The following is a 20,132-nucleotide window of genomic DNA, read 5'->3' on the forward strand; positions in this document are numbered from 1 at the left end:
ACAACCCGAAAACATAATGCCTCCGGCACCACTACGTGGCGGAGGCATAAAAACAATTTCACTCAACGCTTGCAATTTTGCTCCCATACGACTTTCAGTCACAGGCAAATATCATTTCTTCAAGTGTTTGTAATGGATACTGCATCAACAATCCATAAGTATAAACATTGGGAAATTACCGAAGGGGTGGGGGATCTACCAAACTTGTGACTTGACGAATCGTTTCATAAATTTTCTCCAATCAGAAAGGGCAACAGCGAAAGATATTTTATGTGTGAAACTGCCTATGCCATGCATGGTCAAGTCATAGATTTTTTCATCGCAAAGCCTAATGTCAACTAAAAAAAAAAATGATAATAATAATGAATTCCTTTGCTCTTAGTAGTACACCTATGACATAGATATTGTATTTGTGAGTTATTCGTATATTTTTTCATTTAAACAAGTAGTCATAATTCAACTACAAATAAGAGTATTATCACAATAAATATTTACTGGATAACAAGGTCCCTCTGAGGTAGTGAGGTGCGCAAAACTGGTATACTACCACTGACAACCTATAACAAAATAATCCCGCTGGCTTGCCCCTAGGTATAGTTTTGTGGGTAACTTCGGTAATTCAGCTTGTGTAGGATTCGGCTGCAATAGAAAATGATAATATTTCCTAACCCGTTTGTCCCTTGTTATTCGGCCACTCTCATGAGGCCCGTTGGCTCGTTGTGAGTAACTCGTTAAACACAAGTCTTCCCTTACTCAAATAAGCATAAAAAACACAAAATATAACCCCCAAACAAAGCAGCACTTGTCAATGGTGACATCATAATCTATCGTAACGTTACCTCCCACTTTGAGAAGTTACTAACATCGAAATTCGGCTTCCAATTATTCATTATGTTTATGCATGCTTGATTGACGTTATTTTCTTTTTACTCTGGCTCAATATGTATATATATATATATATATATATATATATATATATATATATATATATATAAAACGTCAAAGTTGTGCATATGAAATCCACACTCCATGCACATGATATTTTGAACACTTTCGCACGTCTGCTGTAATAGAGAAATGGATGTTACTGATAGTAAACTTATCAATGAAATACAGTGGTTCTGGCCCAAACATTTCGTTCTTTCTTCCAGGTACAATTTAGATGAACGTCGGTATGTGTTTGTGCGTAATATGTTCCGACTCTCCTTTGTATCCAAAGATGCATCTACCAGTTCTCTCCAACTCCCTGGATCATAGTCTATAAATCGTCCAGGCATTTCAAGTGCCATTTCACGATGGCCCATGTCTTCGTTCCGTCCTCCTCCTCAGGCTCATTCCCCTATTTAGTGTCAGTTCAGTGTCCACTAAGCTAAAACCTTTTGGTACTTCTCTGTGTTGTCTTCCAGCTGCTCGTCTCAGGTTCCTACGGAGCTTATGAACTTCCTTGCCCAGAATTGAGGCCTGTCTTGCATCTTCTCTTATATGGGCACCAACTGTCACTATCACTGTCCGTGTCTGTGTGCTGAAAGACATAGTGGAGGGAAAGATTAAACATGACATCCGGTCTTGAAGTATACATGAACATTTAGAGGTAAACATTAACAATATACAAAATAATCCATCATCAATGGAATGTTTTGTATTATTAATCTCACCACTTTGTATAATTGTCGTGTAGGGGTAACTTGGTCCATGTGATGAAATAGATACTTCTGTCCTTATACCCACGAAACTGACGTTCTGGACAGTTACATGATAATGATTATACATTTAGAAGCTACATTCGGCATTTCAATTTTCATCTCTCATTTCTTTTCGGTAATAACCACGAGGACACTTATCTTGGGTAGAAATTGTGATAAAACCAAAAATGAAAAGACTCTTTATTTTGCAAAAGAAGGTGTTTAACCCTAATCCCCCCGGGTTTTTTGAGGGACTTGTAACACGAAAATTTCCACTAAGGCAAAGGACAATGTTATCTACAAGACCGACTAGTTAAATTTTTCAAATTTTAATTTATGTATTTTATATTAATTAATTTACACGAGTTTATGCAACTTTTTTTTGCCTATAAATAAAAAAAAACAAAGCTCCAAGACGTCTAATTTTTTGGTGAACATTTTCGTTTTAATATCCTTAACAATAATACTGAATCAAAATTCGGCTTCATGATTATTTCTTTCTGTATTTTATTGCTTACTGAATTTCTTATTTTCTTGTTTTTTTACTTTTTGTTTGTGTCTTTTTTGGAAAAACTTGTCGCAGAAATTTTTGAAAGCATAATCAGGCTAACATAAATCTTTATTAGCCATTGAAAGTAAAAGGTATTTATTTTTATATGAATTAAGTGCAAAAACACAATTTACATTCGATTTGTACACAAAAGTATGCTTTCGAGCAATTTTGGGGTCGACGATTTTTTTTTTTTTTTTGAAAGGGGCGTGGCTACAAAACGGTATGCCCGGGAGCAACAAATGTGGGCTCAAAAGTTTTGCGATACTTGAAAAAAAAAAGTCATAAAAATGTCACAGTGAGAGCATCACACGTTGCGGAATAATCAAAATGGCCCTCCTCCCCCCCCCCCCCCTCCCCCCCGGTGGGAATAGGCTTAAGAATGTGTAAAAATGATCCCTTTATAAGACATACTGATCCTTTATTGCATCAGTTGGAAGTTCTCAAATAAGATGATGTCAATGCTTGTCAAACTGCAACAATTATTTTTTAAAGTATACGAAAAATTTGTCACCTCAATCATTAAGTGATGTCCGGTAATTTTGATAAAATAAGAATATTCATTCATGTGCGGCACGTGAAATAACACTCATATGAATGAGATAACCTACGAATCGTAATGGCTCTTAAATCTGTAAGATATTCTGGATCTGATGTATAGGGAACGGTCATCTTAATCATGTGAATCAATTCTTTGTATTTTAAAAGACCTTTTAGAACGTTTAGAAAGTTAAAGTTGAAGATGATAGATACATGTTGTCTTAACAAAAACCCATGAATAACATATTCATGAGAATATTGAAATATAGTGTACTTACTATTGAAAACGGTAACAGATTCGTATAGTTATGCTCATTTATGATCCCGGTAGGCATGCTTACATTTTGTCTCTTTAAATCAAAGTGAAATCAACCTCTGCACTTGCACCTTCCCATCCCCATCCACTTTTTTAGGAGAGCAAATCCCCGAGAGTATTTTTCTAGTCTTTTTGTCAGGAACGGGCTGTCATCTCGTGAAACATACTTGTAACAGTCTCTGCAATATGTAACATGTCATGAACGTGAAAAAGCAACAATTTACTGTATTTCGTATCTAAGTTGTTGCAACACTTTAACAGAAAATGCCGTTTCACTGAAATCGGTTTTACAATATTTTTGTTTGTAAATTGTATATTCCTCGGGAAAAAAGGTTGCAGAAAGAAACTGAAATTTAAAATTAAAATTACACAGAATTTTACCGGTTAAAGAAAGAACTTTTTTGAAGGATTTGCATGAACATGTTAACAAAATGCACGAGAAAATAAACACTTATACCTGGGGAAAAAAAGCTAAAAGATAATGCAGTTCTCGCAAAGATGAAAACGTTCAGCTATTCCCTTCAGCTAAATAAATATTGTGTATGCGTTTATATAAACAATCTGATATACTATCAGGGCAGTTTTGGAGTGAAGGCCTATACTTACAAATGCCATATTATTACAGGTGTTGCTACTCGAAGTTTAGACTTACTTAGAGAAAATTTAGTATGTTTAAGGAGTGCATACACTATCATGACATTCCAAAAGAAAAAAAAAATATAAATACTGTCTTCGTATGTTTTGACACGCACAAAATGTCAAAGAGAGTGTGGCAAATAAACAGGTAGAATTCTTTTTAATAATATGTCGTGGATATGGATGTTGGGGTAGTAGCACCAGTGAAGTCATATTCGTACTAACAGGTTAGTATCACAGTATGAGAGACTTAATATACAACCTGTCTCTCACGTTATATGTAAGGTATTATATGTATATATATATATATATATATATATATATATATATGTATATATATACATATATATATATATATATATATATATATATATATATATATATATATATATATATATATATATATAGAGAGAGAGAGAGAGAGAGAGAGAGATTATGCACACATACAAAGCGTCTACACGCAAGAAACCTAATCATCAAGAACCAATCAACTGTTTCTATTGGTCATTATTTAGGCTATTAGTCTGGACGATTGATATGAAAGATTTCTATGAATAGATACATACATTCATTTATTTTAGTTTCTGAGAGAGATCATTTGTAAGGATTAATTCAATAAGATTTGAATAGCTTCGGATCAAGACAAAATTGCTCAAGGCCGATTGTATAAACTGTACCTCTGCCAAATCTTGTTGCTCGGCGCTTAACAACATGTCCAACGGCTCATCATTGACTTTGATGTCTTCCAGCTGTAGCATGTGCAAGACGAAAAGACAAGCAATTAAACAAAAAGAAAAAAAAAACCTAAAAGAATGTAAGAGATTTCTATTCTCTCAAAAGTAAAACTGCGTCATAAAAATATACAGTCAATGGACTTTAGTAATACATGTACTCACTAATAAGGCGTGGTATAGCTATTGTTGCAGTATTTTGCCGATTAGATGTTATCTTGAGATAGCATTGAATCGATTTATGAACTGAGTGACAATATAAAGAGTTTGAGCCTTAATTCATCTGCTCTTCTTTAACACCACTGATTACATCAGGCATTAGAATGGAGGTAATTCCAAATCCCCTTTGCCGGGTGTACGGGTGTTGAAAAATATTGCAATCGTGAAGGCCGAGATTGTGCATTATGCATTAATATCAACCTTTCCTAAAGGCGTATAGCGAAAAAAAAGTCGCAACAAGAAATATATCGTTACTCGGCAGCTTGTGGTCTGTGAACCAATTCTCGTGAAGAATATCCTGGGCAGGTCATCGCACCGGAGATCGGCACGTGCAAGATGGGGAAAACGACTTAGACAATAAGCCAAATTTTCCGCTGCTGGCTCTGAAATCCACCTCTTACAATCGATGACTTGTTTGAGAATCTGTAGGAAGAATAGGTTGAATATTCATTTTAAAGAGCATCTTATTATTTTGCCCTGTCCTCATGGCGTATTGTATTACATGTTCAACGTTGTAAAACACTTGCAGTTTCAAGCAAGGAGAAAATGTTTCACACATGCGGGAAGTACTAAAGATTGCTTTTTCTACGGTTTGTCCATGGTGTGGCGATCATGCATGGGCGTAAATCCCGGGGGGGGGGGGGGATGGGGGGATATATCCCCCCTGAAATGGAGGAGGGGGGATGGCCTGTACAATCATCCCCCCTGAATTCTGAAAAAAAAATGGAGGAAGCAGAAATGTGATTGTATTAATTTTGGCATATTGCATGACGTTTGTACGCCGGCCTGCAGACAGTTAACAGAGCTGAACAGTATTCTATCTTGTAGGAAAATGTATACATAATTTTCTCACGCGCTCGATCGCTTCGCTCGCTCGCGAATAAAGTAACATCGACATACACTGTAAGGTATGGCTCAGACGTTGACAACGTCAAATAGTATAGGCCTACATGTAAACATGCTACGACGCGAATAACTGGGGACCATCTGCAAAATATGTACGAAAACAAACAAACAAACAAACAATAACAAAAACTATATCGCCATAAATTAACCCCCTCCATTTCCTGAATCATTCCTGAGAAACGACAGTGACTGATGACTCAGTCAGGATACATCTATGGGCATACCCAGGGAAGCGTCGAATCTATCTCGGGGGGGGGGGGGGGGGGGCAAAGGGGCATTTGCCCCGCCCCTGCGGAAGTGTTTAGGCAGACAAATCATTCATCCCCCAAGCAATTCCCGAGATGAGGGCAAATCTCGAACTTTCTTAATGGAAAATTGTCCAAGAGTACCGCCAGAACTATGCACCAGATCGTTCTATTGCAATCATAAACATGCAAAAGCTCTGCTATACAGGATCCCTTTCGATAGACTTTGTACACTTTTGAGATTGACGTATATTTCCCTAATTTATCAAAGAGTGTGCAGCAGACCTTTCACTTAACAAAAGCACCCTCATATGCAGAGACGTCGATGGGGGGGGGGGGGATGGTTTCTCCATAAAAGTGGGACAAACAAAAGCGAAAAATATAGCTACATACGGCAGTTTTTGGAGTGTAAAATGTCGAAATTTTAAAGCTCGCTCGCATTTAATCGCTATGCCATTCTCCTGATGTTGCTGCCAGTGACTGACAGTAGTTGCGCCCGGTGCGCCCCCCTTAATTACCAAAGCGAAAATATAGCTACAAACGGCAGATTTGTGACTGTAAAATGTCAAAATTGTAAAGCTCGCTCGCTTCGCTCGCTCGCATTAATCATTATGCCATCCTCCTGATGTTGCTGCCAGTAATTGCCAGCAGTTTTCGTCCGGTGCGCCCCCTTAATTTCCAAAGCGAAAAATTTAGCCACAAACGATAGTTTGGGGGACTATAAAATGTCAAATTTTTCAAGCTCACTCGCTTCGCTCGCTCGCATTAAATCATTATGCCATTCTCCTGATGTTGCTGCCAGTAACTGCCAGTAGTTTTCGCCCGGTGCGACGGTTTTTGGGACTGTAAAATATCAACATTTTCAAGCTCACTCGCTTCGCTCACTCGCATTTAGTCGTTATGCCATTCTCCTGATGTTGCTGCCAGTAATTGCCGGCAGTTGCGCCCGGTGTGCCCCCCTTAATTTCCAAAGCGAAAAAGTACAGCCACAAACGGCAGTGTGGGGACTGCCAAATGTCAAAATTTTGAAACTCGCTCGCTTCGCTCGCTCGCATTAAATCGCTATGCCATTCTCCTGATGTTGCATGCTGCCAGTAATTGCCAGCAGTTGTGCCCGGTGAGCCCCCCTTAATTTCCAAAGCGAAAAATATAGCTACAAACGCCAGTTTTGGGACTGTAAAATGTCAAACGTTTCAAGGTCACTCGCTTCGCTCGCTCGCATTTAATCGTTATGCCATTCTCCTGATGTTGCTGCCAGTAACTGCCAGCAGTTGCACAGGGTGCGCCCCCCTTAATTTCCAAGGCGAAAAAATACAGCCAAAAATGGCAGCTTTTGGGACTGTAAAATGTCAAAGTTTTGAAGCTCGCTCGCTTCGCTTGCTCGCATTCAATTGTTATGCCATTCTCCTGATGTTGCTGCCAGTAATTGCCAGCAGTTGCAACCGGTGCGCCCCCCTTAATTTCTAAAGCGAAAAAATGCAGCCACAAACGGCACTTTTTGGACTGTAAAATGTCAAAATTTTCAAGCTCGCTCGCTCCACTCGCTCGCATTTTTTAATCGCTATGCCATTCTCCTGATGTTGCTGCCAGCTAGTGATTGACAGCAGTTACGCCCGGTGCGGCCCCCCTTAATTTCCAAAGCGAAATAAGTATAGCTACAAACGGCAGTTTTTAGACTAAAATTTCAAAATTTTGAAACTCGCTCGCTTCGCTCGCTCGCATCAAATCGCTATGCCATTCTCCTGATGTTGCATGCTGCCAGTAATTGCCAGCAGTTATGCCCGGTGAGCCCCCCTTAATTTCCAAAGCGAAAAATATAGCTACAAACGCCAGTTTTGGGACTGTAAAATGTCAAACATTTCAAGGTCACTCGCTTCGCTCGCTCGCATTTAATCGTTATGCCATTCTCCTGATGTTGCTGCCAGTAACTGCCAGCAGTTGCACAGGGTGCGCCCCCCTTAATTTCCAAGGCGAAAAAATACAGCCAAAAACGGCAGTTTTTGGGACTGTAAAATGTCAAAGTTTTGAAGCTCGCTCGCTTCGCTCGCTCGCATTCAATTGTTATGCCATTCTCCTGATGTTGCTGCCAGTAATTGCCAGCAGTTGCAACCAGTGCGCCCCCCTTAATTTCTAAAGCGAAAAAATGCAGCCACAAACGGCAGTTTTTGGACTGTAAAATGTCAAAATTTTCAAGCTCGCTCGCTCCGCTCGCTCGCATTTAATCGCTATGCCGTTCTCCTGATGTTGCTGCCAGCTAGTGATTGACAGCAGTTACGCCCGGTGCGGCCCCCCTTAATTTCCAAAGCGAAAAAAGTATAGCTACAAACGGCAGTTTTTAGACTAAAATGTCAAAATTTTGAAGCTCGCTCGCTCCGCTCGCTTGCATTTAATCGCTATGCCGTTCTCCAGGGGGGGGGGGGGGGTATTTCATGAAGGAACTTAACGGATAAAATGTCCGACAAGTCAATCATATCTGACAAGTTCAGAGAAATCAGCCAATCAGACTAAAGAATTTCTCAAAACTTGTGGGATATAATTGACTTGTCAGATATTTTATCCGACAAGTTCCTTCATGAAATGCCCCCCTGATGTTGCTGCCAGTGATTGACAGCAGTTGCGCCCGGTGTGCTCCCCCCCCTTAATTTCCAAAGCAAAGAATATAGCTACAAATGGCAGTTTTTGGACCCCCCCCCCCGCTTCGCTCCCTCACATAACCGCTCCCCCTAAGATTAAAAAAAAAAAACCCTCGCCCGGACCGGGGGGGGGGGGGGGGGGAGGAGAAGGCGGGGGGGGGGGGGGGCAGAAAACCAAATCAAACAAGATAAAAACAAAACATGAATTCCATGTTTTGTAACGCTGAAATATAAAAAATTTCGGCTCGCTCGCTGCGCCCGCTCGCCAAGATTTATCCAAAAAAAATAAGAAGAACAAAACGTAATGATGACGTGGAAATATAAAAATTTCGGCTCACTCACTCGTAGTAATTTAGAGTATTTTTCCAAGTCCTTAGTTTGTTGGCATAGATTAATCGTTATCTATGAAGCCGTCACTATATCTTGATTAGAATTGTAAGATTTAATAACCAAAATATGACAAGAATTCCATGTTTTGTAAGGTGAAATACAAAAATTGTTGGCTCGCTCGCTGCGCTCGCTCGCCAAAATTCTTCAATATCTATTACATTTAAATCACCCTCAAAAGACCCCTTCTAAGTGCTTGAAAAAGCATATCATGTGGACTTTTTTAAAGTCCCTACCGGGATGGGGTTGGACACTGTTGGTATAAATCGTTGTGTATAAGGCCGTCACTATATATTGATTAGAATTGTAATTCGAAGATTTAAGTCTTTTTCCAAGTCCTTAGTTTGTTGACATAGATTAATCGTTATCTATGAAGCCGTCACTATATCTTGATTAGAATTGTAAGATTTAATAACCAAAAATGACATGTTATGTATAAAGCTGAAATATAAAAATTTTCCGCTCGCTCGCTGCGCTCGCTCGCCAAAATATATCAAAATTTAGGGTTGCCTATTACATTTAAATCACCCTCAAAAGACCCCTCTTAAGTGCTTCAAAAAGCATATCATGAGGACTTCTTTAAAGTCCCTACCGGGATGGGGTTGGGGTTGAACACTTTTTCAGAAATTAGGGGCGCAATTTTCGCGCTTGCCCCGGGCGCCGTTTTCCCTAGATACGCCACTGACAGTGGCGTAACTACGGGGGAGGGGGGGGGGGGGGCATGGGGGGCACGTGCTCCCCCCCCCCTCCGCTGGTAAAAAAAAAGGAAAAAAAAAGAAAAAAACCTACGAAAATGGTAATTTAAGGGTTAGTAAACTGCTTTTGAAATCGACATGAAAGGAAGATCAAGAAAAAAAGATATTTTTCTAAGATTTCTTTTAACCATATAATTAAAGAGGTATAACATTGTTCAAAAAGCCCGGAGACGACAAAAGATTGTGATTCAGCGTGATTCCTGGTTGGCATTTTGAATACAAGCAGGATGTGCGCAGTGTACTCAGAATATCGGAATGGCAAAAAGAGTCGCTGCAATGTTGCGCAATGTGATGTTTGATAGGTTGTACACATTTGCTATCAAAGCTTGATCATTGATTTTGCAGAGTTGCTTTACATACTATAGTCTATATCAAAATGCCTTGCATTGCCAGTAATAAGACTTGACCTTGGTTATTTCCTAACTTTTCCATCTATTTGAAACACACACACTCACAAACACAAACAAATTAGGGGATGCTCTATATAAAGTGCAGATTTTGGCCCCCTCGCTGGTCATACCTACCCCAATTATGAACATAAACCGACACCCTTGACTACCAGTGGCGGATCCAGGGGGCGCATCGGGCGCTCCCTCCCTCCAATGCGAAAACATGTAGCTACAAACGACAGTTTTTGGACGGTAAAATGTCAAAATTTTCAAGCTCGCTCGCTTCGCTCGCTCGCATTTAACCGTTATATGCCATTCTCCTGATGTTACTGCCATTAATTGCCAGCAGCAGTTGCGCCCTATGCGCCCCGCCCCCCCCCCCCCCACGAATTTTCAAAGCGAAAAAATGTAGCTACAAACGGCAGTTTGGGGACTGTAAAATGTCAAAATTTTCAAGCTCGCTCGCTTTGCTCGCTCGCATTTAATCGTTATGCAATTCTCCTGATGTTGCTGTCAGTAATTGCCAGCAGTTGCGCCCGGTGCACCCCCTCCCCTTGATTTCCAAAGCGAAAAAATATAGCTATACCACAAACGGCAGTTTTGGGACTGTAAAATGTCAAAATTTTCAAGCTCGCTCGCTTCGCTCGCTCGCTTCGCTCGCTCGCATTTAATCGTTATGCAATTCTCCTGATGTTGCTGTCAGTAATTGCCAGCAGTTGCGCCCGGTGCGCCCCCTCCCCTTAATTTCTAAAGCGATGTCTTCATACTTTTAAGGTCTGATTTTCCGCCGAAAGTCATCTGACAAGCAAAAAAACAACAACAACAATACACAGAGTCGTCATATTTTTGCTGCCACTTTCCTCCCACTTGATATTTCATGCAAAAGAGTGGGACATCCGATCCCTGTAAAGTGTGTGTGTGTGTGGGGGGGGGGGGGGGGGGGGGGGCACCAAGCTCCCCCCCCCCCCCCCGCAAGGCTGCGCCGATCCGGTTATGGGTTGGATAAATCGTGGTGATGGTAACTATTCCCCCCCCCCCCCCCCCACTTCTCAGTACGGATTTACGCCGTTGGTGGCGATAGCAGGTGTGTGAAAGCTGATACTGGCATTTTCCCGGGGGAAAAAATACTTAAACGCTTGCCACCATTAAAGGGATCGTACAGTTTTGGTTGAGACCTAATTTCAGGTTTCTAACATTTTTGGTGAGAGAATGAGAAACCTCTTATGAAATATGAAAGAGCATGTAATTCTATGAGGAATTCAACTTTTATTTGATGAAAATTGGTTTTGAAATGGCTGAGATATCCAAAAAAGAGCGATTCTAATAAAGTGTGGGACCCACACTTTATTATGATCGCTTTGTTTTACTTTGTTTTTGGATGTTTCATTCATTCCAAACCCGATTTTCATCAAATAAACTGTGAATTCCTCTTAAAATGGTATGCTCTGTACTATATCATGAGTGTTTTCTTGGTATCTTGCAAAAAGTTAGAAGCCCAATTCTCATCTCCACCAATACTGTACTATCCCTTTAAGTTACTTCAGCACAGGAGTCAGGACACCGCATACAGTTCTTGTCTGCCGTTGCGCAAACACGTGCTTTATAGGTTTACTCAAAATAGCAAACACGTGCTTTATAGGTTTATTCAAGATTCAAGATTCAAGATTCAAATTTATTTTCACTTCCATCAAATAAACAAAGAAATTATATACAGTGCATACCTTATGTATGGGATGCTTGTAATAATTGCAGAATGTGATTTAACAAAGTACATTTTAAAATATATGAAAATGAGTAGCAGATTTTCTTTACAAACCCACAATTATATCTTTGTAAATACATACATAAAGCGTATAATACAAGTTAACTAAGGATGGGGATGGAAATGGAGGGTCCAACTAAGAAGCAACGCTTGTACGATATGGGACCCTCAGAAGATACACAAGACAGCAATATAAAACAAAATAAAATGAACCAATGTCAACTGACATGAACTCAAAATAATTTGGAAGAGAAAAAGAAAGCGGAAAAAAGGAACTTCAGCACGTGCCATCGCACTCCAACGGCTTAAATTAAACAGATGTGTTGGAAAATAAAAACACAATTATACTATGTTGTTATGCACAAAAATAGAAAACACATTTACAGACGTATTGCCGATAGACTCGTGAAGGTAAAATGATAAAAGTTCAAAAGAACTCACAGAGTGGAAGCGAAATGTTGCAAAATCAAAAAACTGATTTAGCTGACAGGAGTTGGCTATTCGGTAATTCGGCAGCGTTTGAAAAGTTCTCAGGACAACTTATGTTACATCTCGAAGCGAAAAAAAAAAATGTTGCATGATACACACCGATTTGTAAAAGCTTCCTCCTTCCGTCTGGGATATATACTCATCATCGCGTAGATATTTGCCGGTAGATAAGCTGAAATCTGTGATCTGTTAAATAAAACAAGAGACCCGTGGCATAGCACGCACTTGGTCATAGCAAGTTCATCTTTCACGCATCCTTGCAGACTAGTGTTTTTAAGAGGATGAAAACGTTGAAACTGGTATCGCCCCCCCCCCCCCCAAATAAGGGCTCCAGAGGGGAACCCCCAAATCTGCCATGAACATACTTGAAGCTACAATCACCAATCTGCTTACTCATCATACTCATAACATTATCACCGCAGATTCTCTTTCCGCCTTGAGAGCCTTGGATTCTTGCATGCCCCTGAGGTGCAGCATGTAGGGTATGATGGCCGTTTGAACAATATGATATTCTGCTTCCCTTGCTATAAAATAATTATTTTCAGTTTATGCAGTTGAGTAAACACAAAGGCATGGAGGAAAAGTATGATCTTATCATCATAAAGAAGGATTTGAAAATTCAAACCTGACCTTATTTTGACCCTTGACCTTTGATTTCATGACCTTAAAATTCCCAAGAAAATCATTGTCGAGCAGTACATGCACATGTACAAAGTTTTATGAAGATACTTTGAGCCATTTCCGAGGCCTTGAGAAGAAGGTGACATTTTAGCATTTTCATTTGACATAATTGACCTTTGACGTTTGACCCCATGACAAAAAAACTATTCCTACAGAATCTTTATCTGGTTATACATGTAGACATTGAGTTTCCAAAAAAAAAATAATAACCTTCAGGCATTGCATAGATATGGCAATAGTGAAATTTAAGAATTTGACTTTGTCCTTTGACCTTTGACCCTGTGCATGCGCACTTACAAGTTAATAAGAACAAATTCGTCTATGAAAGGTGACAGGTGCAACGTCATCCACTCATACATACATATGACAAGTTTCGGCAGGATACCTCATGTGGTTTCTAAATTATGCTGTGAAAAAAAAATACTGACGGACGGAAGGACGGATGGAAGGACGGACAGACAATCCAAAAATGTATATACCTTCGGCCTAGGCATGAAAGCCAGAAAACATATCCATTGTAAGATGGAGGACCTGGGGAAATATGAAGTTGCAAAAGTTACTACATCTACTTTTCATTAAAATTCACTTTTTGGTCTCAATGTACTCATTTTTAGGACCTCTTTACACTTATACTATAAATAGGAAGTTGAATTTCCAACCAGAAAGTGTTTAAAAATTACATGTAAAATCAGTTCGGTTTCAAAAGGTACATCCATTTTAGTTCGGTTTCGAAAGATAGGTATGATACATCCATTCCAATGGCATCATAGGGAAAGTGACCAATCGGACAGCAGCATTGACTTGACCCCTCTTCCATTGTCTACTGACCTAATTTGTAAACTATGCAGATTGGCTTTTGATTTTTAGCTTTCTGTTAAAATCACCACGCAAATCTGACAAACACATTTTGATCAAGCAATGGAGGAAAATGAGGGAAAACTCATTTACTTAACAACCGTCCCAAGAAAATGACCAGGGATGAAAAGGATAAAAGCAAAGGAGAAATGGCGGAGAAAGCGGAGAAATTAAGTGGCTTTCGTGTAGTCCGAGGCACTGAGTTTACTGTTATGTGCGTTACTGCTAGGGTTATTGAGTTTGATACATTGATTGAGTTTGAGCCATAAATATCCCCCAAATTATGGAAGTACAAACAAATTGTAGGTATGGACTATGCCAATTATATGGCTTCACAATATATAAATGTGTAACAACTCATTTGAAAGCAAAGTTATTTTGTTAAATGTTACGTGACAAAAAATGAGTCCACATCATACTCTGTCATACTCTTGTATGTATGCCTGTACTGTCTGTACTTTGACACCCCTACCTACAGTGTTTTATACCTATTCTGGGCTATTCTACACGTGTATTATGTGTAGTACCAGGGCAGGAAAGTAGTGGCATGAAGTTTCGAACGTAAGATTAATATATTTTTATTAAACATTTTAGACTAAACGTGTATTTCGTACTGTTGTTCTTATTAATAACTTACCACCTTGATTTTGTCAGCCTGATAAGGAAATTCCAGAATTAAATTCATGCAAATAATTTAATACATCGTTGAAAAATACAACGCATTCAGATGCTTCTTTCCCCCTTTCCACTTCGAAGTTCCAGTGAATAAAATGAAGACAAAAATGATAATGAATGGAGAGAATTTCAGAGAGACGTACAGGGAGAACTCAAAGAAAGAAAAATAACACACACAAAAAAAGGAATACCAAATTAGAAAATCAAACAAATCATGAGAGAAAGCCCGTAAGAGAATAAAAAGGAAGAAGAGGGAAGAGAGAAATCACATGGTGAGAATGAAAAAAGGAGAGAGTAAAATAGAAAATAAAAGGGGTGGTGTACAAGGAAAACGAGAACTAAAGTCTGTTGGAAAGAAAAGGGGTTTGGGAACAACGGGTATAATGTGTTCAACGGGTATAATGTGTTCAGCTGTCTCTGCGCCCCTGTTGGATAATCCTGCATAGGAGGGCTGTCCTGTTGTGACCCCTCCGCTATCATTACCTTTTGTGTATGATGTATACCTAACCCCAACCCCCCCCCCCCCCCTTTATGGTAGACAGATCCAGGACATTAAAGCGGGCGAAATTTGTATGAACGTTTATGACCAATGACAATCATTCCTACCTCATATTGGTCAGCAAGGGGGAAGGGGTGGGGTTAATCAAGCACTTTGGTTTGTTATTTAGGCTGCTAAATGGGGCGGAGCACTATCAACAACCTTGGCCCCCTTGACCTCACATCCCATTCCCATCAACCCCATAGCTAGAAATAATGAATTCACAAAACATTTCATGACATCAAAACAAATCTATCTCTGGTATGTGAAACTTCGGTTTCAAAGGCACTACATCCACAAAAGTATGGAAAATGATTAATTCATCAAAAAGTAATGTATGGACTTGGATTTTTTAAAGTGATTTTAGTGTTGTATCATATCATATTTATAGAAATAAATTTGAGGGAAATATCACTCCAACCTGAGCTTGCTAAATGTAATCATCGAAAAAAACATCAAGTTTATCTCAGAACTTGAAATTATGGATGCAGTACCCTTTGAAAGCGAGCTCTCTTTATATACACATGTTCATTGTATTTTACGCGGGTTCTACGGTTGGAGTTGTTGGATTTTCCTTTTCTATAAGTTACCTATATTTATGACACGATCAAGACTGACTGCAGATGATTTCTCTACATTACTTATTTTGATGACATAATGATCACTTTATGTTTGAATTATGTAGACTAATACAGGCGAACATAGGTGAATGTGATCCTGTATTCCCAAACATGATCAGGGTGATAGGTTATTGAGATTGATGCACGAAATTCAACCAATCCATACGCTTATAATCAGAAACAGTATAACAGCAAAAGAAACCTCCTTCAGTATGTCATAGGAAATAAGATTATGAAATAAGAATCTGAAAACAAATGGCGGTGCACAACGGACCACCTATACGTGCTAAACAAGCAACTCACTTGTAACAAGCTGGAATTTGGTACCTTATAATCATAAAGAAGGTCAAGTTACAGATGTATTGCACGCACACTAATCAAGGTGAACTGATGTGAATTCATGTTTTTTATGATTTTTCTATGTATTATTAGATGTTACAGTGATTATCATGTGATATTGATCAGTTACAGCAAAACCTGTAATTTAGCCTCTGGCCTGGCTGCGAAAGAATGGTGCGCAGTGTAATTATCAATTTGTGTGTACCTGTTTGACGTATTATGCTCTACATTTTATGAATGAATATAATTCATTAAATTAATTAATCGATAACAATTTTCAAAGTTGAAAGTGAATGTTGCAAATATAAAGGTTGACATACTTGACAAGATTCGACTAATTCGGCAACTGTTGAGAAGAATTCATCGGCCAACTTGCGTTCCAACTTGAGGCGAGAAAGCTGTGGCATGGTACACACCCATTTGGCCAAGCCTCTTCCTTCCGTCCGGGAAATATAGTGGTCATTACATATAGGTAGCCCCGGGCACAAGCTCAAACCCTTAATCTGTTAATCAAGAAATATACAAATACCGGTTAACATACACAAAGAAATTAATCGCACTAAGGAATCATAGGATGATATGAACGTGTAAGGAATGAGGAATCACAGATAACGAGATTCAAGTGAGGCCAATTTATCATATTAACGTTTTCAATATCTAGACGGAAGATATGTACACGAACAAGTATGATTGGACATGTATCCCGGAACCGAGAGAACAGGTTTTAAAAGGTTATCATTGTAAATGGATCGTGCTCAGAACTAGATTTTTTTTTTTATATGGGTGGAAGCTTGGAGGTCATATTATATCGAAACGATTTTTATTACTGAATAAATGTATGAAATGAATTGAATTGAATATGGCGAACATCGAAAATGAACCAGATATTATAATAATGTATATTGTGTCTTCTCAAACGTGTGAAAAGTCTTTGTGCTTGAGAAGATGTGCATTGAAATTGATTCTTGTTCAAAACAAAAGCCACTGATACCCATTGATACGCTTACCATTAGAAACAGTATAATCACAAGAACAACACTTTATGTCCATGGCACCGCCCTCAGTATGTCGTAATAAGATGAACTTGATACAGTAATCTATGATCGGTTGCTGAGGTGATCATAATATGATAAAAGTTATGCTTCTACCAATTTAGTGGGCAAGATTTAATCCACTACCAGGAACTTTCTCAAGCCGAGAGCTATAGGGTCTGTTTCATGAAGTCATCACAAAAATAAAAAAGTCTTTACATATACTAAGAATGGCCAAAGTCGCTCATTCATGTAACTATGCAGAGAAGTAAAATCCATTTCATGAAAAACTCTCATAAATGTGTCTTAGGAGTGAAAAGTCTGTAATAAAACTTTCATGAAACGGACCGCTGGTCACGCTGTTTGTCCTTGTTGTCTGTCTGTCTCGCCGATCACTGAACCAACTAGAAATGTCGCTACAGTGACTGGTTATACCCCCGCCAAACAACATTTCATAAGCTTTGGTCAAAAAACTGAGGAAGTAGTTAAATCCGCAAGATCTTTCCTTGATCTTCTGCCATTAATATGCCGTTACCATGGCAACGTACTTTCGGGTACTGTCGAAAAATGCGTCTTGCACATCTACAACCAAAGGCACACATCTGTACCAAGTTTCATGGAAATTGGGCAAAAACTGAGGAAGTAGTTTGCAACACAAAATTTTCCATCATTTTGGCTCATAATATGTGAGCTGTTACCATGGCAACATACTTTTTGTCACTGTCAAGAAATGTGTCATGCTGACCTATATCCTAAGACAAACATTCGATATGAATTACATGAGAATTGGAAGAACACTGATGAAGCAGTTTTGCCATGAAGCATTTTGCCCTATATTTTACCAATAACATGCCGTTACCATGGCAACGCACTTTTTGCCACTGCGGAAATATGTGTCTTGCACATTAACATGTTCAGATGAACATCTGTACCTAATTTCATAAAAATTGATCAAAAACTGTGGGAGGAGTTCGCGACGCAAGATTTGTACCCATTTTTGCCCATAATATGCCGTTACCATGGCAACGTACTTTTGGGTACTGTCAAAAAATACGTCTTGCACATCTACAACCCAAGGCACACATCTGTGCCAAGTTTTATGGGAATCGGTTGAAAACTGAGGAAGTAGTTCGCGACGCAAGATTTGCAACGGACCGACCGCCCGACCGACCGACCGCCCGACCGACCGACCGACCGCCCGACCGACCGCCCGACCGACCGCCCGACCGACCGCCCGACCGACCGCCCGACCGTCCGCTGATTCCTATATACCCCTTCAAACTTCGTTTGGCGGGGGTATAAAAATCAGAGACAAAGAGTGACATGAGTCCCTGTTAACTGGGGGTTAATACTCTTTATTAAACTTTGATTCTTTCACCATTGTTGACCAAAAATTCCTTTCGGGTAAAGGATGATATCATGGCATCATTCCACCCAATGTTATGTTCTGTGTTCAAGTCATGTGATCGGCAAGGCAGCTGAATGGGATGAGTTTTTTCAATCTAAGGGTTCTTTTCTCAACGGAAGCTTGGTTGTCTAGTGGCTAAGACGCCTGTGATTGTGAGGTCGTAGGTTCGAGAGTTCGTAGGTTTTTAACATGGCTACTACTAAACACTATAATTCGATGCGTATTTATGTCGAGGTATGGCAATTTTGTTAATCGGTTGTCATAGTTAAAGAATAATAATGATAGTAATATTAATAACTCTAGGCAAGAGTTTCCTCAATGTGAAAAATTGCTCAGTACCCGCTGCGTGCTATAAGAATTAGGACCAGGACTGGCTGATGGGTGGAAGCTTGGAGGTCTAGTGAAAAAGACGCTGTCGATGAACAGAAGGTCGTAGGTTCGAATCCTGCACGAGTTTACGTGTGCCCCTGATTTATTTTGTTATCATTTTTATTGGCGTGGCTACTCCTAAACACTGTTTTAATCGATGCTTACTTTCGCCTATGTAGGATAGTTCGTCAAATAGTTGGAATAAAAACAACTTGAAAAATAATTTCGTTAATTTGAATATGATTTGTTTGACCCTGAAATCCGGACGGGTATCATGAATCACGTATCCTTCATAACTATTCAAAAGAAGTAATGCAATTTGGTGCACAGTCCGTTATAAAGAAGATGGCATTGAATAATTGAAACAAATAACAATTGTCAAAGTGGAATGTTAATCAAAGGTGATATACCTGACAGGATTCGGCTAATTCGACAGCTGTTGAGAAGAATTCTTCGGGCAACTTGCGTTTCACCTCGAAGCGAGAAAGCTGTGGCATAGTACACACCCATTTGGCCAACCCTCTTCCTTCCGTCGGGGAGATGGAATCGTGTTTGTGAGGGGGGAAGCCAGGAGACAAGCTAAGCCTTTGAATCTATTCATTAACAACAACAACAAAAAAACAGATGATGGTAATTCAGACAAAGATCGTTATGGCGTTAGGAAATCATGATAGTATTCAATGTAAACATGTAGGGAACGAAGGACCGCAGATCGCAGATTAATGAATAAGACAAGACCAAGAATGTTCTGTTAACTTTTCACAGAACTGCCCTTACAATTGACAGCGGACGGCTTCCAAAAAAAAAAGATGTGCTTTGTAAATGATGGACCCTTGCTCCTACACTGAAATGTTTTCGCATGAAATAATCAAAGTGGTTAATGTTAAGGAATGGTTTAGTTTTTCGTTTCAATAGAATGACCATATGTATACCATACGCAAAATATCGGGCCTACCTCAAACGCTTCCATCAATTCCTTTTTTATCTTCTTTTTTTTTCAGCAAAAACACCAGTACATTGATGGAACCTTACGTAAAGGGAATATACACGTGTGGACGAACAACAAACATGCTGAAAGTGAACACTTAAACACTTACAATGAGAAACATCCAGTAAAAAAAAAAAAAACACATTTTTTTTTCCCGACGCCTCAAGCATGATATAACAAAATTAACATAAAGAAAACTTATTTATCGCGTTCAATTCCTAGGTGAGAAACTAAAATTTTGATTTACTGAATCAGATTCTATACGAGGATAGTTATATTATTTTTCTCCGCTATCGATAAGGTGACCATAGTGATTGAATCACGCACCTTCTGCTAATCAACCTGTTGCTGAATCTTGAAAAACAAGAACATAAATGTGTACCAATCA

The 20,132-nt window shown here is 39.2% G+C and overlaps 1 protein-coding gene across 5 annotated transcripts in view; it reads right to left on the minus strand.

The window, feature by feature from the left end:
• Window positions 1-1,004: 1,004 nt before the first annotated feature.
• Window positions 1,005-20,132, minus strand: part of LOC139733004 (uncharacterized) — a 156,432-nt gene continuing 137,304 nt past the window's right edge. For all 5 annotated transcript variants that reach the window (XM_071643844.1, XM_071643845.1, XM_071643846.1 and 2 more), the window contains 6 exons: window positions 19,167-19,349; window positions 16,269-16,451; window positions 12,340-12,426; window positions 4,930-5,097; window positions 4,402-4,473; window positions 1,005-1,522 (listed from right to left, as the gene is read on the minus strand). In XM_071643844.1, the coding sequence (XP_071499945.1) occupies window positions 1,433-1,522; window positions 4,402-4,473; window positions 4,930-5,097; window positions 12,340-12,426; window positions 16,269-16,451; window positions 19,167-19,349 (783 nt within the window). In that variant the 3' untranslated portion in view covers window positions 1,005-1,432. The remainder of the gene's footprint in view (window positions 1,523-4,401; window positions 4,474-4,929; window positions 5,098-12,339; window positions 12,427-16,268; window positions 16,452-19,166; window positions 19,350-20,132) is intronic.

This window comes from Diadema antillarum, unplaced genomic scaffold, assembly GCF_040938485.1.
Source record: "Diadema antillarum isolate AM-2024a unplaced genomic scaffold, OU_Dant_1.0 seq00000459_RagTag, whole genome shotgun sequence".
Lineage (NCBI taxonomy): Eukaryota > Metazoa > Echinodermata > Echinoidea > Diadematoida > Diadematidae > Diadema > Diadema antillarum.